A 25417-nucleotide genomic window follows, 5' to 3' on the forward strand; every position below is an offset into this window, starting at 1 on the left:
ATTTTTCTTTCTTTTTTTTTTCTTGTTTCTCTGCAATATCACGTAGTATATCGACGTCGTGGCATTGACACTAATTGCTTAATACCTGTTTCAGATACTCCATCGTTCGCGATAACGCGTTTACCTGGTTTTGGAATTCCGATCGTCGAGGGGATGTCTGTCAGCCTGAAATGCGAGGTAGACAGCAATCCAGCCAGTACTCCAATTTGGCAGCGCGGTAAGTGGCGAACGAAAAAAAAAGGAATGGAATTCGCGCGTGGTATTTCGTCTGATCAGACGATTTCTCGATCAGACTCGAAAGGACGTCTAACTTATTAATTCAATCAATTCTAGAAACATCTTGCGTAAAATAGTTTTGTTTAGAAATATAATGTTTTTTTACTTTTGTTAAATAGTGTGTTATGTAGAATCGAAAGAAATGTTCCTTCTTATTGATTATTTCTATTTGATTTGTTTATTTATTTTTCTCTTGCAGAAATATATATCATTTTGTATGTTTTACATCAAACTTGTTTACTTACTTTTTAGTTTCTGATTAGTTTTATTATATTATAAGTGCGAAAAATCGCGTTTGGATAAAAGTGCAATAAAACTTATTAGTTATACTGGATTATTCGTAGAGATATTGATTGGATATTGTAGATACATTTAGTCATTTCGAGGCACATATACTGATTACAATAAATATAAAAATATTTATAATTTACTTGTCGATTTTTAGAAAAGAAAAATTTTAAGAAGAATAATTAGTTAATATACTAGTAAAAATAATTCAGTTAAGAAATTAAGTCAGTAAACTGATCGTCTCATTATATTTTTATCATTAGCGCTACTCATTTCCTCGCATGAACTCTTTGTTAGTTTAAAACAGATAATTGTAATAAATATATTACTTATAAGTATCACGTTACGTTTCATCTTTTAATTAATGTCTTCTATTTGAATGACCTGGATAATTAACTCTTCCCAGCAGTAACGTTATTCGTATTTTCTAACAGCCGGTAAATTTTTGGCGATTTAAATATGTTCGGTAATGAGATTTTTAACTAGTTACTGCTACAACAAACAACCCTTCATTCGAAGTGAATTTAAACCTAGTAATTTATATTGTTCGTTTAACTAAAACAAACACATTTTAGTTAAGCGCAAATTATTGATTAATTTCAAATAGATTTTATCTTGATAAAATACAAAGATATCACCAGGGCTTTCATGAATTCTCAAAAATCTGATAATCATATTACATAAATTATGATATATAATTTTTTTTTTAATTCCAAGCAAGCTTTACTTTAATAAAATTAAAATCTGGGTATTGGTTGTATAATTATATTCAACACTGTTACCAAAGTTATATTACGTATTACATATACATATATATATTTTTTTATAACTTTATTTTAACTGAAGGTTAAAAGGTAGCAGCAAAAACTTGGAAAGAAATTCAATCTTTTTAATCATTCTTTCTAACATTACTTCGAATATTTATCACTTAAAAGGGGTGCATTTAGTGTATCTACACATATAACACACACACATACACACACACACACACAATTTGCAGGTAGTATGTGGCAGACGGCGAGTTGCAAGGCGCACGTGCATTATTTCGTGCAACTCCCCATTCCCTACTACAGCTAGGAAACGCGTCACGTTGTAGGTAGACACGTTAGCACGGGCACGTGTAACGGCAACGTGAGCATAATTTAATCACTGTAAACAGGCACTTGGATGGGGTGAAATCTGATGCACATGACCCTCGGCGTAATATCGGCTTCGTAGTAACTCTAAAGGAGAGATGTAAACTTATCTGTAAACGCATGCGTCAATGCATTGATAAGCGTAACACGGCTGTAATAGAATTATCGAGTTATCCTCTCGTGTTGACCTTTTCCAAACGGAATGTTCTTGTTGATTCGTGAAAAATGCAACTGATGCGCGTGTCATTGAAAAAAATTAATAAACTTATAAAAATGACTTGATTAAATCATCAATCAATCAATTGTGGGAAGAGAATTTAGTTTCTCCTCATATAAAATGAATGAATTAACAATGTAATTGCGATATTGAAATTGAAAGATTAATTGTGTAGATAATAGAAAACATAATCTGACAATTATATACGAGAATCATTAGTTATGTATATTATTATAATATAATTATTATATAACGCACAAAGTAATAGTATTGTAAGCGACATTCTTAATATACTTTGCAAAATGCATCCCTCTAGCAAGCGAGAGAGACTTCCTGCTATTTTCATACAAAATCCGCTATAACGTAATAATATCGCGGACTCATTCCTCGAGAACAGTCGTAATTCTCGCGTAATTAAACCATTACCAACGATATGCTTAGGTGAGTCAAACGCATGTCGCCGCTCGCGGCATAATAACGTAGTCCTTAGCTCGAGGGATTGAGGAAGACGTCGAGGAGAAGGGAGGTTCCGAAGTTCTGCATTCACGCGATTTCCGTCAACCTTGTCGTCTCAGCCTTGGCGTCCCACCTCCTCTAAATCTCAGGGATCTCGGGCTCGAGAATCGGGTGGGAGGTAAGGTGGTACATCCCATAATCACATTATTACGTACCGCAACGGGCGCGACAAGTCTACCACACAGACGCCGGCAGAAATCGGGACAATGGGCAGCCCCACACCGACGCCGGTCCCTTTCATCCCGGCAATTCTCGCCGGCGCGCTTTCATTCGGCTCCGATAGACAGGTGTACGCGCTCGATATTATTCCCGTCTCGATGCACCACTACACGCTGCAGCCGCGCCTATTGCGGCATTGTAAATTTCGTGCCGGCGTTAAAGGGAGATTCAGTGGTTGTGATGCTCGTCGTGCCGTACGCGAGCAACGTCGAGGAAGCTGTTACGCGGCACGTGATATCGGAGCAGCACGTTGTTCCATCTAATCTGCTCTATTGGCCGGCACTTGTGCGAGAGAAAGAGATAAGACAACGGGAACGACGGCGTGGATATAGATGTACCTATCGTGATTGCGTTGCGATGACCCACTCAAAATAAGAAAGTTATGCAGTTATTGATTAACGATTGATTGCAAGTAATGACTAACAATTTTATTATCAAATTGAAATACAATTTGTGTCATGTATTAGGTGTTGGAATTAATTCGTAGCGTTTTTTAATGAAAGAATGTTATTTATTTCACATGAGCATTAAAAAATACATTAATGAAAGTACTTCCCATCTCTTGTAAAACGCTACGAATTAATTCCAACACCTAATACTTTTCGTATTTATAACTGTACATATATTACAGAAAAAACAGATTATGAGTACATGAAAAATCATGAATAATATTTGCGCGAATATGATGTTTTATTATGCAAACATAAATAACATTTCTCCTCTTTGTACTTGACATTAACTAAAATCAAAATATAAACAAGCTTGTGATAATTTGTGTGTATTAACAAATAAAATATTTGGGATAAATATTGTAAAAAAAAAAGTAATTTTTAATTATTGTAAAGCTTTCTATCCGTTTCTTACAGCAATGATGTAAGAATTTTGTTCTGATATTTAATAACAATTAATTTAATATCTATAATGGTAGCGAAATGATTAATCCTGGTAAGGATGAACAAAATATGATACTGTAACGATGAGAACTACGAAGCTTTACGCTTGAAATGTAAAATAATTCAGAAATTATCATGATTTGTAGCACAATGTTTCGATAATAGCTTTATAATTAATTAAAATCTGTAAAACATTAAAATTTTATTAAAATTTACAAAAAGACGAATGAAAGGTAATATTCAGTCGTATAGATTCATTACCATTTGGCTGTTCTTTGTCGTGGGAGAGCTCGCCGGCTGCGACCGCTTCTACGACCTGATAAATATTTAAAACTGTATAATTTCCTCTTTCTTGTGAGCAATTTCTGAACGTTTTATAGCTTTTAATCTTACCCTTATTTCATATTTCAAGCTTAATCTGCCTTATCTTCCCAATCAAGGTGTTCATTGATTAGAATAAGCGATATAAATCCACATTCCATGAGAAGTTATCTTGATAGCGGAGTAGAAGAAATGAAATTTCAGTAGAGAATGAAAAGATCTAATTGATATCATCTGAAAATTAACATTGAAAAAAATGAGAATTGCGAAAGAAGAAACTTATACACATGGATATCTTGTTATTAAATCTGATAGCATATATTTTACTTGAATTTAAATGGAGATTAGCGATTAATAGTGAAAAGTTAAATTGCATGCGCTAAAATGTGGAGGTAACAAATAATTACACTTTCCACCCCTTGCCACATATCGCTTCACTCTGGTTACTTTATTAAGTTACTGACTTTCATGAGGCAATCTCTCAACTTGATGCTTTCAACCAATAATGAGGAGTAAAGTTGTAAGACTCTAACATTCTTGCTCATTTTATTCTCTTCTAATAATGATGTCCTTTATAATTCATAAAATCGCGTACTATTGATTTAAGATAACGCAATCAAAAATTAAAAATCTTTAAGAGACTGAGCTCTAAAAATATAAATTTATCGGTACAGCTCTAATATCATCTAAAATCGATCTTTATTCAACTGCAATTTAATTTAGATTGCAATTGAGATATTAATATTGAAAATAAAAATGCAATAGAGGAAAAGAGAAAATCTTTAGCGAAGGCAAACTTTTCTCAAAGGAGTAAAGTCTATATCCGAAAAGAGAAGCGTCTAAGATAGCGTCTTTTATATATGTACAAGTTACTCGTGAAAAATATGTAAGTGAAAGAAATGGCGCAATTTCGATAAAGCATATCGGCTGCTATCGGATATCCTCTTTCAGTTTCGCATGTCGAAAGCAACATTATCCATATCATCATTTTCTTCGTGAACTGCGTAACTTTGCGTAATGGACACCGCATAGACACGGACGTTTACATCAAAGGAAGGCGGAATAACGTTTGTTTTAATGAATACATCTTTTGCCAAGAAAGCGCGTATCTTTTCATATGTGAAAAGGTTGTCTGTTCAACAGAGCGATGCGTCATCATATAGATACGAAATGCAGCGGTGCAGTTTTATACGTACCTACTTGAGGCGTGCGCTTCAAAAACTCGAAACTTTTTAAAAATCAATAAGACAGTAAAATGATTTTTAATATTTAACGATAATAAAATGATTTTTTACATACAGTTGATAGAAAATATTAACTTTTTCTAAATGGTAACAGGAAAATATCAATCTTTTTATTTAAAAAAAAAAATATATATATATATGTATAAAAATTGGCAAAATTTCAGGAAAAATTTGTTCATTTTGTACATGTTTTAAAGATAACCGGGCCGAGTAGTAATGTACGCTTCACCGAAAACGTTTTGCGAAAACGTATACATAGCGAAAATATGGAAACGCATGAAATCCAGGACTATAAATTTCACAATACGCGCCGTTGTAGTCACGGTATTAAATTTCGGTTACGTTATATCCATGTCGCAGATATGGCTCTCAATACACATACATAATACTAGCAAAAATCTGTTTATCCATTAAATTCCGCATATTCCACGTTCCGTTATCGCCTAGTCATTAGCATAATTAAATTGCATAAAGCGTCGTGTATTATGAGATGTTATTGCACGAGCCGGTTTGCCACTAATCGGCCAACTATATTTTTATTAAGCCAAATTGAATCCGCTCGGCGTTACCAAATCGTATATTTCCATCTACCGTCGCCATTTCTAAATCTTTTTGGAAAATTAAGGCTCTCTCGCTCGCTCGCTCGATTTGAATTCTGGAACAGGATTTACGGTGTATACATCGCCGTTCGTGGATCGGTAACGACGTTGCTTTTTAGCCGGTGCGGCGAATAAAAGCTTACCGCAGCATAATTTCCTTTATTCATCGTCAATCAGCGGCGGCTTGAGCCGAGTAAGATAGAGGGAACGTAGCCGGACGAAACGGAGAGAACGAGAGAGATTTCTGTGCGGAGTTCGCGGGAGAGACCACTTTCTTGATTAGACCGTACCGTTTAAGCGGGTGAACCCATTACATTCGTTAAACGTATTCGCTGCGCTGGTGAACTTTTCACCTAGGGTGCGTCCCGCCCCGCGTAGAGTATTACTCTGTGCGAATCAGCGGTGCTTTTGCCATGCATTTCTCCGAATGAAAATCGGAATCGCGATTTCTTGCTGTGCGAACAAATCGGGCGAACGCCGATAAATATTTAACCGCGTGCCGCTCTGCATTCCGGAAATAGAGCTACATTGTGCTTCAACTACAATAAGATTATATTTCAGCCGATATCATACGACCAACCGATAGGTATACTTTTTATGCACTCATATCTACTTCGAATTAAAATGCAAGATAATTTCAAATTAATCTTGTTTTCCATCAGTTAGAAGGAGTTTTTTTTTTAAATAAACTATTACATGTATATATATATATATATATATATATATATAATGTATAACATAGAGTTGAACGCTTAATTTAATATAATTTAGTATTAAGCATTAATTATAACATTTCACATACAACGTTAATATCGTTCAGGAATTATATTATCAAAAACGTTTCCTATCGCGGTGTTTAAGTTTCGGTATTCAGAAATAACTGAAACCAAATTGAAATTAGTTATTCCGCTTTTATTCGGATATTATTATTCTTTCAGCAAATTTGTGTCGGTTATATAATCAATGCAAGAAATCAGCTTGCACGAATCCAGTAATGGTCTTCAGGAGAACAGCCGAGCACGGCCGCGTATACGTCGAGTGTTCCATCGAAAAAGCAACCCGAGTTTAACGCGGCCGATTAAATCGCTTTTCAACCAACTTTTTTAATCCACCCTTCCACGTTCGTATTCTGCTCGTTAAGAAACACCTTTTTAATCCCCTTTACGTAGCTTGATCCGCGTATTTACGCAAGACTGCCTTTTCGATCAACTTTATACGATAGGAGTGGAAATTACAATTTCTCTTGAATTAATCAGAAAAGCATGGAGAGGCTCCACTCAAACGAGAAGCTCATTCGCGACGTAGTCCGCCGCCACCACTGCGATGAAGCATTGCCAGGCTCGCTGGCGTAAATCACAATCGTGAATAACAATTTCGAGATTTGATAGAGATTTCGCGTTGCGCTCCATTCACATCTCGAGTGAATCATGATTGTCTTTTCCGTCCCTGCGTCTTGAGTTATTTATTGTCTGTTAAAACTTTGCGCAAAACTGTACTTTCTTTGACGCGTCGACGAAGTCGCGCAATGGAAGTGTCACGAAAATAAAGTGCACGTTTCTACACTATTTGATATATTCGAGGAGTCGAAAGATGTGTGAAAATGATTACGTTAAAAAGATTTAAAGATTTATAGAAACGATATTGCACTTCCTACTTTTTTTTACTCGTATTGTCACGCATTATGGATTAAATAACGCGTTGTATAAATTTTCTTCTATAATTATCTATTTAAATTTTTTATATTATCATTTTCAACCAAATTAATATAAATCCCTTTGTATTTGCTTTGAAAACTTTAATTCTTATTAATAATATGATTTTACATTTTAATGAGGAACTGAGATACGAAATAGTATAATTACCTTCTTGCCATGCAAATGTATATCTATATTAGAGAGTATATAAATGGAACGGTGAATTAATATACAAGTTTTTTCGAAATATTAATAAAAAAGATCTGCGTTATCAATCAAGTATCTAAAAATTCGAAAAATTGGACTGATTGTGTAGTTTCGTTTATCTCGTTATTGAGTTACACAAAACGCTGAGAACAGCTGCAGCCGTCACTTTCTGCTGCGATCAGCCGCGTACGAGTGATAAGAACTATGATGGACGACCTGTTATTACCAAACGTCAGAAGGTACTGCGATTTCCACAAGAATTATTGCCAAATACTGTTCTAAAGTAACGGTTTAGCTGTACGTTTGACGTGCCATGACTTTTTATACCGCGGATACTCTTATACCGCGATAAAAGAATTTAAGCACTTGATAATTGCAGGAGTCTTTAATATTTCTTACAAAAGTTTTATATATATTAGGTGTTGGAATTAATTCGTAGCGTTTTTTAATGAAAGAATGTTATTTATTTCACATGAGCATTAAAAAATACATTAATGAAAGTACTTCCCATCACTTGTAAAACGCTACGAATTAATTCCAACACCTAATATATAAATATTTGTTAATCTTTAATATAAATTTGAGACGACGAATAAAACTTTATGTGATATATGCTTTATTTATGACTTTTTTAAGTACTTACTTAAATACTGAATAAAGTAATAATTTGTTATATAAGACAAATCAATCGTAATTATCAAGATTAATTAAAAATTGAACTTGCATATTACATTCACATATGTAGCTATTTGCGTAGTAACAATTTCCGAAATAAAAGCTTTTTTAAATAGCTGATAATGAAATATTTGGCTGTCAATAGTATTACATTCGTGACATTAATTATTTGTTTAAATTAATATCTGAAATTTGATTTCTCTTCGAGAATAATCCTGGTCTCGCTGTTAAATTAATTAAACTCCCACGTTGCCGATATAATCGTTTGTTCTATGATGTTTCGGCAATGAATATTTCTGATCGCAGATCGCGTTTTGATGTATGTATGCTCCTCCAATTCTGGTTCCGACAGACAATATCTTCCTCGTGTCAATATTACTGTCATGGGCGGGAAATCGTAGTCTTTTATGCGAGGATGTACGGAGGATTGATGAAATAATATTTTTTTGTGTGTGCATTGGCTACGAAATAACTAGATTTATTAAAGTTGTCCTCGTCTTCGTATTACCCTCGTATTACGCCCGGGTAGACTGTATAATTAATCGGCAGCCACGGGACGTGACAGAAAAATCGACGTCCCGTCGTCGTGACGGATGACGCCGCGCGGCTACGACGGGAAGCGGCTATATGTGAGTTATCCTATTAAATATTCAATTATTTCTGCCTTCCACTCCTGACGTCTGGAATTCGCTCAGCGCGACGGCGCGCGCTGCGTCGAGCCAACGCCGCGTCCGCCGGCGGGGCCAAGCTTAATCCCTATTCATAGACTCAATCGAGTGATTTCGAATAAATCCTTCCAGCGTTCCGCGAGATCCGCTGCAATTAAAATACTTTAATATCCTTTGGAGCACGTATCCGCCCCGGGCAATGCCTTCGCCGTTCGCGAACCTTTCACCCAAACTCGTTGCTGCCGCCATTGCCGTCGTCGCCGCTGCTGCTGCTACCACCCATTTCCCAATTTCTTTTAGGTACAGTTACTCTTATTAAACGTCCCATTCCTTTTCGAGAAAGCACGTTCGCCTCTCGTTCAAAGCCTTTATAGGGAAGGTAAGTCAGGCATTCGGACTCTCCCCGATTTACTATATTGTAACGAGTAGTGCAAATAGTCGATTTCGCAATATGGTTTTACAAAGCCGCGATTTTCTTTGAGACTAAGAAATGTTTAAACCACTAAGTTAACATATTATTTTTGGATACGTAACTTGTGATCGTATCCAATGTATTCTTCGGATATCTTAGAGTTGAGAAAACTTTCAAACAAAGATCGAAGTAAATACATGAAAATAATTTATTATGATACTGTCGGATGATTTATCACACCGATACATTGGACGTAGAAACATTTTGCAAGAAGAAACGAGAGCGTCAGCTGTGTGAAATTGCTTAAGAGAAAGTCGATCTTTATACGATCATTATTTGGAAGAGACACAAAGCAAGGATATCAGAACTCCAATGATATATCCAGAATAATTCCAGGATACTGGAATTTCCGAGTTCGAAATATTATTAACTGTGAAGTCCGCAATTTATGATCTTATATCGTTATATCGTTCTTTTTACCTAAAGAAATAATTATCAGTTGTGGCTATTTATAAATATACTTGTTTTAATCAGTATTAAATTTTATTTCTTTAACAGTAATGTTTTATATATTTTTTTATTGTCATTTTGTTGACATGTTTGATATTTTAGTTAAGCGTTTTATTTTAAAATATTAGTCTTCTAATCTTATAAGTGACAACATTATTTTTGAGGAGAAAAAAGACTAGTGCTATATATTTTGAACAGTTTTGAATATTTTATTTATATAAAACATCTTTTTCGTAATTTAGAGGCAGTTTATTTTTACACATATATATATATATATATATATATATATATATATGTATCACGATAAAAGCTTATGCTTTTGACATAGGCACTTGTGTGGTACACGATATACAGAAGATCGGTTTTTGTTCCATGTCGCAACGTCGATTTTTCATGGAGTTGCAGCGTTTAGAAAATCCGGTGTGCATACCCATTCATAAAAGATCACCGTGTGTACACTTTTTGTATGTAATTTGACAGGTGAGCTAATCCGTTACTAAAAAACAGGTGCGAAAACGTGTAGGGTACACATGCTTTGTAACATGATATGCCGCGTCGAGAGAACCATATACGCTGGTCAACACTGCCACTAGAGCGAAAAATCACACAGGTCGATATAATCGCCAATATCGTTACACAGAAAATTGCAACGAAATAATCCCGTTCCAAAATTATAATATATTCTGTTGTTTTTAATGAGCGCAAAACTAGTTGTATTGAATCATTAGTTTGCAAAAGTGATTATCGATTATTAATTATGAAAATAACATATATGCATTTTGTTTAGGGATCTTCATCTTTAAAGATATTTTTTCATCGAGATATAATCAGTATCTTCGTGCAAAAAAATTGTAGCGAGATGAATTTGGATTCATTCGAAAATTATGATTCTATCGTTTTCCATGAGTACCACATTGTTTATTTCAGATTAGTTCATGAAAATAAAATTACAAAAATGAAATTGTCCAAAGAATCAATTTTTATTAATGAAAATCACTGTATATGTTTAAATTAATTAATTATTATTTTATGTCATATTTTGTCGTATTTTGAGAGAATTGAAATTATACAAATATAATAAATCAACTATTACTGTTGTAATTTTAATAAATTATGAAAATAAAATTGTCAAATTATTATTATATAGATAATTATAATACAACGATAGCATGGAATTTTGTTCAGCAATTTTAAAGTCAATTATATTAGTAAATGTAGGACATAATATAATGATATCGTCAATAAAATGGTTAATCACGATTTGGTGTAACAAATATATTCTAATTTTTTTCTAATTACCGTTAAATATTAACTGATTTTTTTTTTTTAATAAAAGAAGAAAATTACTTGGATATTACATAAAAACATGATGATATGTCTTCAATTCAAATTTTATAATTTGCTATAGGAGAAATTTTTCTGTGTTTAATTTTGGTAGAAAATTCTTTGTCCTTCGTTTCAATCTACTTCGAGTTGGCTTCGTTCATTTCCCGGCCAAATTGGTTGAATCCCGGCCGAACTTTCCGGAAATGTACTTTTTTTTGGACTTTAAGTCACGGCCTAGCCTTATTTCATGCGAAACGGCACCGCATCTCACGAAGTTCGCTAGGGATACTATACCCTTAACACAATCGAGCTTGCCTTGGCAACGTTAAAGGTGAGCGGTGTCTTTAGTAGAATAGCTCACCACCCTTCCTGTGATTATGGCCGGCCTATATAAAAGTTTCGCTGCAAAACTCCGTCTGACGATACATAGGATTCGCTTCTTCTCTTTTCCGTCTACTCTCTTTTCTTTCCCGATATTCTTCCCGCATTTCTCCCCTTCCCTCTGTAATCCTCTACCTTTCATGAGTGTGTTTTCCGACTATGCTCTTCCTTTATTCCCTGGGGTAGTTCCACATTCGCGAAAAAGGTATACTTTCAAGTAGCCAATCCGACAGCTGCGTCAAATCCGCGGCTTCACTGTAACGAGGTCGATGGCGGAGGAGAGAAGGAATGAGCGGTAATGGTAGATCCAAAATAGTGAAGAAAGAAATAGGCTACAGCTAAATGAAAGTTTGACGGCAAACGGTAAAAGGAAGGCCAACGAATTGATACTCGTTCTCTCAGAATCACTTCCACATTTATGAATAAGTTGAATAAATATCCCTTTGGATTTTTCTTTTCGAACATCCTTGCCAGTTCAATTTATTTTTTGAAATTCAGCGATCACTTGCATTACTGATAATAATCTTTTAGATATAATAATTAATAATTTTGAACGAGAGACTCCTCAACTTTCCTTCTCTCTTCCGCGCTCTTTTTATTTTATTTTTTTATCTCTATCTCTCAGATGATTGCGAATAAACAAACAATACGGCAAACATTACAATTTTAAATTACTATCCAAGAGCTTTTAATCACAAAAATGATACTCATTTCATAATCAGTATAATTGGATTATTTAATGAAGAAGTTTAGAAGGAATTTTGATAATGATATAAGCGAGATAAAATTGTTAATATCTGTATGAATTTCATCTCTATAAAGAAGCAACTTCTTATGATCTAATTATTTTTGTGTCCAATCCATGCTATTAGAGAAACACATGTCATATTCTATTAAAAAGTCATATTCGCAAACAATTATCATTATATATTCTAAATTTATTAAGATAAAGTTTTAACTTTTTTAACCTGGGCATCGTGAAATAATTGAAATAGATTCTGAACGGAATTATTTCGTTTTCCCTCGAAAACACAATAGAAATCTAGGGAATTATTGAATAATTCTGATCGGAATCTGTTTCGAATAATTCCATAATACCCGCTTCGTTTTTCCGATGGTTGGCGATTAATTTCGAATAGTTAATTATTGAATAATGCATGTACGGCAATTGTCTATGAAAAATGTCGTGAAATCATGAACATCGAGAGAAGTCGCTTGCAGCCGACTCGCTCGGCTGATGCGAACTGCGCGACGACGTTAACGTAAATCCGCGGACCGTGCGTGCTGTTTCCAGTGCGTTAATTCGTATATCCACCAGCTTTCCGCTTGTGTTTCAGACAATGGACCGCCCCCCGTGGAGCAGAGCGATGACGGATGGTTGAACTTCACAAAAATCACTCGGGCCGAGAGCGGCTGGTACAAGTGTTATACGCGGCATATGCTCGGCATTTTCACCAGCATCGGATATTTTCTCAATGTTCGCTGTGAGTAAATCGTTGTCACGCCACTTTGTCGCTTTCAATAGCGTACGTAGAATTTCCCGCGCATTCGAGCGGAAACGTCAAGTTAATAAATGTATCTCCTTCGACAAAAAGAAAAGAAAGAGTGTTCCTTTGAAAAGAATAATTTTTCACAGCTTAACTTGCTAAATTGAAATTTCTACGATACCTTCAATATTAATTTGTATCTTACATTTAAGTAATAGATCTGTAATACAGAACTATCACGGTCGAGAAAACAATATAAACGGTACAAATACTACATAATTTTATATAATTAGAGATATGATTTAATCAGATATTTCATTTATGAATTACTTTTAAATAGATAGAATGTAAAAATACAAAACAACATTTTTTAAATAAAATTTGGATTATCAAGAATATATTTAGATCTTATGGAAATAAATTTGTTTGCTAACTATATTCTCTTTCTCTGCCAAGTTGTATTTCTGTGTAAACTTCTTGTTTTTAAAATTAGTAAATTATCAAAAAAATTAAAATAATATTACGTAATTTTCGAAATATATATAAAGCGTCGGTAGCATCGACGAAAGGTAATTACGTCGCAGTGCATCTTTTGGCTGATGCATTGTCTACTCCTTATGCATTTGATAGTGCTCGAAGAGACATTCTCCCTGATTCGGAATGCGAAGGGGGTCGTCGCTGCAGCCAATAACCGGATACCACAGTCATTTGTCAAGGACGGAAACCACCGAGCCAACCGGAAATTATCCGTGCCCCGTCGTGAAAATTTGCAAATTTCCTACCTAGCCCCATTCCTTCCATCTTGCCATTATAACCAGAGGGCGATGCGCTCCCTGCATCTCAAACCCGCGGCCCTCGTCTCTCTCTCTCTCTCTCTCTCTCTCTCTCTCTCTCTCTCTCTCTCTCTCTCTCTCTCTCTCTCTTTCCCCATCCTCTTGTCTTCTATCTAGTACTCTTCTCTATCGCACCCATCTTCTCTCTCTCTCTCTCTCTCTCTCTCTCGATTTCTCTCTCAATCTCTCGTCTGCTCCTTCGACCGACGATGCTGGATACGGGCTTCCGAGCACCTAATCTCTACGCAATTTAGATGGCTCGAGAGCACCTATAAACCAACCATCCTCCTTCGTGAGAATTATCGATTACACTGCTACTATGTCCTGTTCGAATCTCCTCCTGGATTACTTATCCGCCGGATAACGTCAAGGCGGGTTTAAACCGACGCGCTAATTTCGCCAGCTTGTAGACAGTCTACAGATAGGACGTAGTTTAAAGGGACAGAAGTGATAAAACTAGCGCTATCGACAGGCGAACAGATTTTTCTCGTAACTATTATCAGCATAGATGATACAAACTTACATTATTTTTTATTTATCATGTACATGTTCATATTTAAATATAATTTTTAATTCTTATTAATGATAGAAAAAGACATTATCGCATATTAAATTGTCTCTATTAAAAAAATATTTTGTGATAATATGTGATATTCTATAATTTTCAAATATTCAATTTAACTAAACATCTTGGATGTGCATAATTCAATTAGTAGGAACATGAAAAGCATATCAAAGTAATTAGAGATAACGCGATCACAGACGGACGAGTATATGAGAACCTTAATCACCTTAGTGCACGCGAATCGCATTAAGATTTAGGACGATCACAAGCCGCTGCCGTAGAAGAAGAGACGCAGATCAAATTTGGAGATAACGAAAACTGTCGAAGAGAGGAGTAATGCCGATGAAAAACGTCAAATTATCGGGCCTGATTACCGGGCCCTCTGTTTTCTCCCTTTTCCTTTCCTGTGTTTGTTAAAGCACTAACGGTGGTGTTTGTTATAAAATTCCGAACAAACTACAAGACAAACGAGATATAGTTGAGAGCCGTACGAGCATGAGAGGAAGTGAAAGCCTCCTATCGCATCCGCACCACTTTGATCCCTTTGTTTTGCTATAGGATGAGCTGGAGGATCAGCTTGCTAACTCAAAGGACTGCTACGTCCTCCCATTCCTCTGCCCCCGCTTCTTTCTCTTTCTCAGCCGAATTCCGTTGGAACAGTCCGGCTCTAATTCCCGAACAGAGATACGAGCAGCCTCTGCACACCATCTACTCTCTTGTCTCTCTCTCTCTCTCTCTCTCTCTCTCTCTCTCTCTCTCTCTCTCTCTCTCTCTCTCTCTCTCTCTCTCTCTCTCTCTCTGCAATTGTGGACATAGCACTAGCTGGAGAACAAACAATCGTAGCCGTATAATTCCATAGGTGGAATCGGAAAAGGACGGGAGGGATGAGAAAGGGTAGAAGTTGGAATCGACAGTATGTAACGCGGTGGTGGGGAAAAGATTTTGTCGAATCCAGCACGTAAGGGTAGAGAGATACTGCCCCAACTTTATCTCTCGTACGTGCCGCTGATTTCTGATACCACAGTAGTTCTTGGATATCGATGACGATATCGAAACCGGAATTCAAAATAACGGTAAAGGATGAATGTGTTGAAAATTCTTAGAAAATTTTCACATTTACGGTACGTAAAAGCTATTAATTGTGCAACACGTTTTAACATTTTTTTCTAGCGTTCGAAAAAGATTTATATTTATAATTATGGAATCTAACAAAAAAAATATATGTAATGATAAGTACAAAAGCATTTTAAGTTCAAACAAATAAAATTTGAAATTTTATTTGAAAATATTATATTTTTTAAATGAATTATTATATATTTCATTGCGGGTCATATTCAAATATAAAGAATCTAGGAAGGAAGTCTGGGCTTTCCATAATAAGCCATTACCCAAACTTTAAGTTTTAAGCCGTAAAAACTTAATCAATCACAGACGAATGTGAAAAGAATCGACTATGATTAGTCAATTTTTTACGACTTAAGACATAAAGCTTAGATAATAGCTTATTAAAGAAAATTTATTAAAATTCCATTTCGAGTGCGCTATGTCTACATTGTGGATTAATTTTCGTACATTGTTTCATCTTCCTGTGGCCCATACGTTTAAATTCGACTTTTGAGTTTGCTGCTCATTGAGAGATTTAAATCAATGGGATTTAGATGATCCAGATATGGAGACCGAAGCGGAAGCACTGAACGGTGAAGCGACTGATTCTCGACGGATGGAGGTGCAAATCGGCGGTGCTGTGACCCTCGAATGCGACGGCGGTTGTTGGGGCCACGGACCTGGAATGGATCCAGTAGGTGGACCCGGACCTCTCGCTTTGAGCCGAGTAGTATACCAAGAAGCTGGGGAGTATCGATGCGTCGCGCCGGATCGGAAAATGCAGGACACGTGGCGAGCTCAGTTACCCTATCACATCAAAGTTACCGGTGAGTTACCGATAAAATTTCTACCAGAATAGACTACTAGATTCTCAATGCTTCCACTGTACGGTTTTTCCTTTTCGTACCTTCATTCGCGTATATCAGCGGTGCGCGCGCGTGCATCTGTGGACTCTGAGAAATTTTTTTCTGTCTGCGAGCACGCAAGCCAAATGCGATAGAGATTATCTGAAAACCGATTAGACGTTCACAGTGCGCGTCCGCAAGTTACAAATTGAATTGCGATTCACATGACGTTGATAATGCGCGAGATGCATTGTTGCCGCGATTGGTATCTGACGAACATAACATTGTGCGGCGTGTCGCATTGTACCCGGTTGCATTGTAGGTTGCGGCTAACTACCTTGCCCGCTATCTGGTTCTAAATTTAATTATAACAGTCGACATTGAATTAACCGTGTTACGGTATAACCGTGTTAACGGTGGTAACACATTAATTATCAGCTTAAACTTTTGACGACCTGCTGAGGAGTATGGCAGAACGTTTCTCTTTCTCTCGTGCGGAGTTAATGCATTCCTTTAATCCGTTTAATGTAGTTACGTTTTAGCAAAACAAATAAACTAGAGCTACACTCAAATGGTATAATTTGTGCATTTACATTTCATGTACACTTGTGTACACGAAGTTTGTTACGGTACGTACGCGGTTCAGCGGGTCAAATAAGATACCCCATTATGAAATGCACGAATCGCGTGAAGAATTATAAAGGATATATATTTGACAGAATATCTAAAATTCTCAGTTAATTATATATATCATAATTACATTATATCGAAGATAAATAATTTAAGTACTTAAATATTTGTAATTTAAGCATGTGGAAATATAAAGTTTTCACAATCAAAGTACAACAAAATCAAATATATACAAATGTCCTTATTGAAATTGCACGCACACACAATTTATGTTCACTTAAATTTAACTTTAATTAAGAAAGTTTTATTAATAGTATTTCGTCATGATTAACTTTTAAAACGCAGAAATATTTTCGTAATAAATTTCAAACTTTAAGAATCGCATTAAGAATAGCCTATATAGAGTATTTCATTTTTATTTTACTGATATTTTTACATTTATAAAAATTTATATTGTCCTAAATAAATATTTTAAAAAATAATGCTAATTAATGCGCGAGGCAACACTACAAATATATCTTCGTTTCGAATCGTAAAAAAAAAATACGCCACGTTTTTAATGACAAAAATTCTATAAAATGTAAAAGTGGGAGACAGAAATTTTTGGTTCGTTATATTAATTTGTTCTTTCAGATAAAAGCCGTTGCGGCTAGTATTACATCGTAATTATGATAATATTTTTTAATGGATATGGCCGAATAATAACCATCATAATGTTTTAATGTTACCACGTGAAGCCATACAGCTAACGATTGCATAAAACTTACACACCATGTGTAGAGTAATTAAATACTTTTTCACCGTCACATTACGGCTGGAAGGAATTAATTAAACGATGAGAATGTGAAACATTTTCATTCGTTATTAAAGCTTTCGTAATAGCTTTCAGTATCATTTGCTGTACATCGGACGACGTTATAAAGCTATAAAAATATACATATATTATTATTTTCACATATTCTTCGCGAATTTGATCTCTAATAAGTATTATTTTGATATATTGTGACTGAAATGTTATGTCATATGAATATTATGCAATAGAAATATAGTACAAGCCCAGAGAAATTATTATTTGTTACTATATTTGCATATATACCTATATATATTAACTATTATTTTTATGTAATAATATATTATCAAGATTTTATTAATCACATGTAATATTGAATATATAATTTATTAAATGCTTAATACTTTTAACCGAAATATTCTTTTTCAATAATTATGTACTTTGCTTCAGTAAATAAACTCACATACTAATCGTACGAGAGAAGATTCACTTTTTATTTACTAAGAATACGTGAGACTTAGTTTTTATCCGAATTGAAGTTAAAATCCGAATGCAATTTTGAATCTACATGTTTTTACTTGGCGAGAATCTCGAGAGGTTAAATGGAAGCGCGAATGCTGATAAAAGTTGAGTACTCAGTGCAACACAAGATACTGGTCTAGATGCGCACGTAGCATACTCTTCGGGGATAGTGGTCAACGGAACGTGACGTCGTATAAGGCGAGCAGAATATCAGCTGCGGTTGAGCTAGACTAAGTTGAACGTCTTGAAACACTGCGCTGAATGTTTGAATAATAATAGTATAAACATTTTGCCTACGTGACATTAATCGGTATTATTAAAACGTGACAGTTTTATCCAAAGTCTTATAAAGTATGGAACAAGTATTTGGAAAAAAATTTGAAATATACGCGTAAGCTTCGCATACACTGAAAAAAATACTAAATTTTAATAAATATTTGTTTGAATAGTTCCAAGTAGATTTACTAAAGGTAAATATATATTTATTTGATACAAAAACCAGTACTTTTACTATTATTTTTTCATTGAGTAAATATTTATTTTATTGTAAATAAATATATTGACTTATAGTATTGTTCAAAGAAATATGTGTCAAGAGTTAATATTTTTTTTTTGGGTTGTTAAAATATTGAGGCTGTAAGTAAGAGCTGATTTGTATAACTCCCTACAATTTGTGCTTTTCAGTAATAAAGTTTAACTTTTATAATTTAGCATAGATATTATCTGTTTAAAATACATTTAAACATTCTAGACAATCGACAGAATACGTAAACTTAATAATGACTACTACTTCTGAGCCGCGTTATAGTCGCTACTTTGAAACTCGCGTTTGCAACGCTATGAAAGAAAACAACTTTATGGCGTGAAATGGGAATTGTTGTGTCGTAAAGCAGTCTCGTGACTCGGCATACTCTACCGAGGTGATTCCTGCTCCTTTCTTCAACAAGAGGCCGATGTAGTATCGAACCAAGACTCACAAAACGAGCTGTGTATTGGAAATCACGAAACACAGTCGTCCCGCGGTTTTACCGCTGTGAAATCTCTCCTGTTTGTCTTCGATTTCCTCGACTGGCAACAGTAAAGGGGCACCCTACCCAAAACTGTCATTGTCACAGCTTTGGAGCGTCAAGAACGGAACAGTCATTTGGCGAGAAGCGCGGATGAAAACGACGCGAAGGATCACGAGCGAGGGAAACGGAGAAGGAGGCAAAAGGGGACACGGGAAGAAACTTTGCCAACGTTTAACTTTTCCATTTCTCCTCTGGGGTCTTGTCCTCGTAAAATGGTTCTCGGACATCCTCACCGACACGTCCGCCCGTTCCTGTTCGCCCAGGCTTACGAGGGCGCGCGTTGATCTGTCTGAAGGGTGTGCGAGGCACGTAGCAGCACGCCGCGATATCTCGTTTCGTTTAGCTCTTAACGAGTTTGCGTGGCTCCGGAATGGCTCATAATTTTCATCCTGATTTTGGTCCTGAAAATTTGAATCATGAGTGAAAATTAGTCTCATGTTAATTTCTTACAATTGAAAATTGGGACTAAATACATGGTTAATATCAATATTCGAATTATCCGGATTTTAAGCCTAATTACACATAGTATTATGTTCTATATGAGTAGAGATAACAAAATTATGTTAAATATGAATATTTGGAATTAAGAAAAATATAAAAATTAAAAGGTGTCTAAAGATTCATCAATTTTATATGAATTAATCCTTAAACAGAATATAGTATATAAAAAAATATGTTATATAAAATATAATATAACCAGTTCTACGATAGAAAATGAAATCAGTAATACTATCGGAATGTTGGAACAAATTTTCACAGAAAATCTTTCTCTATTTTAGTGAATTCACCAATAATTTCTTTCAAATTCCACCACTGTTGAAATTATTCTCGCACGAGATTTCGGTCGTATTTTGCGGACGTATCATTCACCCGATAAAGAATCACGGGTGCTCCGATGAATCCATAGACGATAAAAAGACACTCGTCCATTGAAATACGACGACGTTATACGTTCGCGATTGCGAGAGACGTTGGACAGTTTCGTCTCTCCCTTTCAGCCTCGGATACGACTGTGGAAATATCGTGTATACCCGGTTATTTTTCCTTGCCCTATTTACGCGACGATGATAGATGCAGAACGTTTTCTTTCTCTTTTACCTCCGCGCGTATATCCCTCATGACCGCCGCGCGTTCTCTATCCGCTTCCTTCCTTCTACTACCATTCAGCCCGAAGCAATCGCTGGAGCAATCCCGACTTCTTATTGATTGCGGCTCGGGGAACTCGTGCGTGTAAGGCGCTCAGCCGTCGGTCGAACGTTCGCTATCCCGGCGAATGCTTCCTACGTCGTTTCCATGGAAATGAAAAGACACAGAAGGCACATCGAAATTATTTCGCCGTCGTCGATCGTCATCCCGCGCGCCCGCAATAATTTTTCCACCTCACTTTATCATTCGGCGAGTAACACCTCCCTCGGGAGTTGTCCAACGCGCGAAATATAAGTTCCTGCTCATCCGATATCAAAATATTTCTACTGCGATCCTAATATGTATTTCTCTAGGTTGTCGAGCCTCTTTTCGCATTTCCTCAATTTCTCCATAATTCATTCGATCTCGTTTGTTATATTTATGAAAAATGCTCCCAAATTTTTCGACGTCTCCTATGCGGAATGAAAGATCAAAAGTTATTGGAAACATACAGGAAGTACAATTCGCCAATTATGATAACGCGATTTGCTGATTTGACTGAAAAATTTTCGAGTATTGTCGATATTGTTGCGTTGATAGAAAAGTTAATAACTTTTCAGTAAAAAAACATTTTTTTAATTCTGAATTGGAGGACGTATTAATGGGGACAATAAATGTGTAATTTCTCTCTATAACTTCACTTTCTATCTATATTATATTTTCAATTATAATGTATTCTTTAAAACTATATCATGAATTTTTAAAACTTGAACATTGTAACTCTAATATAATATAAATTCGATCGCTTATCATTTTTCCATATAAATGAGTTACAAATGTGCCATTTTTCCATAAATATTAATCCTTCTATCAATACATACTCAATAGATACTTGTAACGAATTTTCAGCAATAAACATTTTTATATTTTTGTGCGAATTTCATTACGCTTCAAAAACCTCACTCTTCGAACAATAAAAAATAATGTTGCACTTTATCTCGTTTTCATTTTTACATTTTTAGTGAAAACTTTTTGTGAAACATGGTAATGATGAAATGAAAAATTATGCATCGACAAAAAAGTTAATCTTTAGAATCGATTTTTTTCATTATTTCAAAATTGCTAATTTTTTATTTGTGTCATTTTTCTATTAACAGAGATATATTAAAATTATACTGTGTACAATGCTTTATGTATTATATTATTGTATTTTATATGTTACGTAGATATTATATTTTTGCTTCTTTATTTTATTCCCCCATAATACAACAAAACAATTCAACGTTTTTTATAATAAAAAAATATAATTGTTTACATATATATAATTAAACTTTTGTTCTCAAACTGATATATACGCAATAATCGTGCAGAGATCTTTTGTTCCTTTTGCATACGTTGTTTCCGAATCGGCCAAGCGTGTAGTGATACGAGAGAAGTGTGGATGGAAACGCATATCGTGCAACTTCAAAGCGACCATCAGTTGAATATATTATGGAAGCGCTGTACGTGCGGTTTGTATGATATTCGGTACCATAGCATACGCGGCATGTTTGCAATAATCTCAACCATACTTAAACGTTTGAAACCACGACACACATTCACTATATATGCACATGCATATTTTTCTACGAAGGAATCCATAATAAAAAAAGAATAATGAAAATCTATGTATGTTACAGATTAATAAATCTTCTCTTAACTGTTTTTACTAAGCAACTCGTTTTTTAATTGCTTTTATTTGTGTCTCTTCACAATTGAAAATCTTAAAATAAAGGAAATATTCCTCTCATTAAAAGTAATCTAGTTTTGAAGAAGAGAAATGCAATACCACAAAAGTAATCTTTTAATGTAATTTCTTTTAATATATATATCTATTTTTCTCGTTTTTTTTTCGACTATATTTTTAATAATTAGCAACTGAATAGAATTTTTTCCTGTTCTTAGCGAGAAAATAAAGCGGTCTTTGATTATTGTCACGGAATACTCTTCAACCTTTGCTGGGAACTTCAATTAATGGATAAAACTTGTCTGAGAATAAAATAATAACGTTTAATTAAAACGAAGTAGAAATATTTTTACTTTCTGTTGTATATTTTTAGAGGTTCAGTTTATAAGCTAAAATTCGTTTTTGTACTCTGCGTTAACCAATGAATTATTGCAATAGCGATTATTTCTGATTTGTTGCTAGGAAATGGAAACTAAATTTAAGAAATCTGTCGCTCAGCCTATCTTTCTAATGTTGATTTTGGCTTCATTAAACGTTCATGAAACCTTTATCTTCACACTTCACGAAACTAAGATAGGATTTTTTTCTTTAATTGATCCGCAAAGAGATGTGTTTGCACTAATGATAGAACTTACATAATGAAACTTTCGTGTACTCTTGTTAAATCGCCATCCAAGTTTGTCGAGTGAATATCACATGTAGCTCTATTCTGTTGTAGAAAATTCAAGCTTCATTAACAAACTAAATGGTGTTGTTTGAATAATGTATAACTGGATAAATATTTTATAACTCGGACAAGTTCATGATGAGAGAGGAAAAGGAAAGAGAGAGAGAATATAAACAATTTTCATGTAAAATAAAATACAGGTAATAAGCTTAATACTTTGATAATTGCGCAATTAATTTTCCATACTTATCTCTCTTATTTAAATCCTCTCTCTTTTTTTTTATGTTTTAAATTTTACCTTTTCATTTTATTACGTTTTTTGTTTGATTCTTTTAGCTTGACAAGTTCTTACAATCTTTATTGACATTTTCGTAGGAAAATCTAAATAATTGTTACAGAAATACGACGAAGTTAAGATAAATAACTAATCAGTTCTTTCGATTCTTATGACGCTCTAATTAGAGTTAATGAAAAGGACAAATTTGTGTTAATGCACGTTGTCAAGCCGAGTTGTTGATCTATAAAATATTTAGTGAAATTGAATATATTTCGAATAGATCAATACGACTTTCAACTAAGACTCAGATAACTGGGATCTTAGGATTCAGGTTCTCCAAGAGCTTTCCACGGTTAACCACTGGAGAGTTAATTTCATGAGTACACAGTGAGTCTTTTGTCCAAGAAACGATCTCATACCAGCATGCGATTTCGTATTTGCATGCTTGATAAAAAGAACCAGTATATAATTAACCAAATGGTTGGATCTAGTCATTACTGGAAGCTACGCGTAAGAAACAAAAACTTGATTGTGTGATTCAAAGAGAGGAGAAAGAAAAATGAATCGCCTCGGGTCAGAAACCAGCTTCATCTCGATTGCTAATATCTCACAGCGTGTTCTGAATTTTTTAAAAACGTCGAATCTATGACTATACACTGCAGATACGCCTCCGAAAAATTCATCCGGCTTCAAACGATCTCGCGCAGAAATTAACTTCCTTCATTATCCGACGGTGTAGATAGACAGTAGATAGACAAACGAACAGCTTCATACTTTGTATTAACGAACACGCTAAACTTCATGGTTCATTAACGTTAACTCACGTGGAGGAACAAAAACTGATCTTGTATAATGAAGTATATTATATACTCATATGAGCATATTATAATATACACATTAATCATCGTTTTTAGGCTGGCATAATACCATCGACGAAAAAAATGTTTGAAAAAAAATTACACGGCTTCCTGAGAGAAATATAATATCAGAAATAATGTAGTTTTAACAAAATCGAAAATAATATTCGAGTTTTTTTACACATTTGTAATATACAATAGAATTATATATATCTTTCTATATGATTGAAATTACTTTAAAAAAAAGTATTTAGACGAACAGAATGTACGTTCGAAATTATATTTAATATCGGATATATTATCTTTTTCACACGAGCTTTTATAATTTTAATTTAATCAAAATATACATAATATCTATACCAAGGACATCGTCACTAATCATAAAAATAATTATTTCAAAATAAAAAATAAAAACATTATTTGCATTTACATTTATTGTCAGTGTATCTGAATACGATATAGATGGCATGGCCGATTAGATTTACATTGCTATGATCGCCGTTATTCGAGCGACATTCGGACGATGGGAAATAACGACCCGAGAGACGCAGCTCTGTACACTGCATATCGGGCTCAACGTGGATGGAGAAGGGTCGGCATGCACGTAACAAAACGTAACCCCGAAAACGATGGTGTACACGGGTCCCCCGAGGGAGCTGTGCAGCATTCAAACGAATCGAACGACATACAATCGTAACCCCGAAACGTGAAAGCGCCTGACCGCAGCTGTAAAAATCCCGCGTTGTCGATAAAAATTGCCTTCTAACGAAGCCAAGCTCGAAAAACACCGAATGAGCCTTCGAACACCCGGGGAAATTCTTTTGCGCTTATATTGAAGCTTGCTTCTCCACCTGCGTACAGTGCCATTCCAAAAGAAACGCTATTTCAAACGGTATTTGAACCTCATATTTCTTTTTATTTGACAGAAACAATTACAATCGATATTGAATTAATAGTGAGAGATATCAAATTTTAAATAGAAAGATTAATTCAGTTAATTTTTTGTTGAAATGTGTGTGTGTGTGTGTTACATTTTTTAAATTTTTGAATGACAATTAATCTGTATATATATCTTATTTCTATATATATATATATATATATATATATATATATATATGTTCTATATTATACAAATTATAATTTTATTGTTATAATCTTGAATTTATACATAATTTACATTCATAAATCATAAATTGTATGTGCTGTTATCACTTATTCATTCCATTATATGAAGAATGAATAAGTGATAACTATATATATAATAGATAATAAAAATAAATGAAATGAATGGGAAACTAATTTCTGTCTTGGAAATTTTAATACTATTATACTTTTAA

General features: G+C 34.6%; 2 protein-coding genes and 1 long non-coding RNA gene across 12 annotated transcripts in view; 1 reads left to right on the forward strand and 2 right to left on the reverse strand.

The window, feature by feature from the left end:
- Positions 1-25417, forward strand: part of tei (irregular chiasm C-roughest protein teiresias) — a 358357-nt gene that overhangs the window by 274483 nt on the left and 58457 nt on the right. For 3 of the 5 annotated variants that reach the window (XM_011069762.2, XM_011069761.2, XM_011069760.2), the window contains exons 7-9: positions 95-217; positions 12920-13066; positions 16126-16398. In XM_011069762.2, coding sequence (XP_011068064.1) covers positions 95-217; positions 12920-13066; positions 16126-16398 — 543 coding nt within the window. Of the gene's footprint in view, positions 1-94; positions 218-12919; positions 13067-13699; positions 15650-16125; positions 16399-17679; positions 18309-25417 lie in introns of those variants that run through there. The other 2 variants (XM_087416826.1, XM_011069763.2) reach the window with 2 other exon arrangements.
- Positions 1-25417, reverse strand: part of LOC147910437 (uncharacterized) — a 214598-nt gene that overhangs the window by 25710 nt on the left and 163471 nt on the right. For 3 of the 5 annotated variants that reach the window (XR_015548473.1, XM_087416831.1, XM_087416829.1), the window contains one exon: positions 18255-19829. The exons of 1 other annotated variant lie outside the window; for it this stretch is intronic. Coding sequence is in view for 2 of the 4 variants with exons in the window: in XM_087416831.1 (XP_087272957.1) it covers positions 19775-19829 (55 nt within the window). In the remaining 2 variants the exon portion in view is untranslated. Of the gene's footprint in view, positions 1-18254; positions 19830-25417 lie in introns of those variants that run through there. One more of the 5 variants, XR_015548474.1, reaches the window with a different exon arrangement.
- On the reverse strand, positions 3142-5863 carry LOC105154314 (uncharacterized). 2 transcript variants are annotated; one of them, XR_847173.2, is made up of 3 exons: positions 3939-5863; positions 3807-3861; positions 3142-3729 (listed from the first exon to the last, which is right to left on the reverse strand). It is a non-coding gene; the product is annotated as an uncharacterized LOC105154314 (long non-coding RNA). The 2 variants fall into 2 exon arrangements; XR_015548476.1 differs by having other exon boundaries at positions 3142-3861.

Source organism: Acromyrmex echinatior, chromosome 2 (assembly GCF_024713525.1).
Source record: "Acromyrmex echinatior isolate Ae372 chromosome 2, ASM2471352v2, whole genome shotgun sequence".
Classification (NCBI taxonomy): domain Eukaryota; kingdom Metazoa; phylum Arthropoda; class Insecta; order Hymenoptera; family Formicidae; genus Acromyrmex; species Acromyrmex echinatior.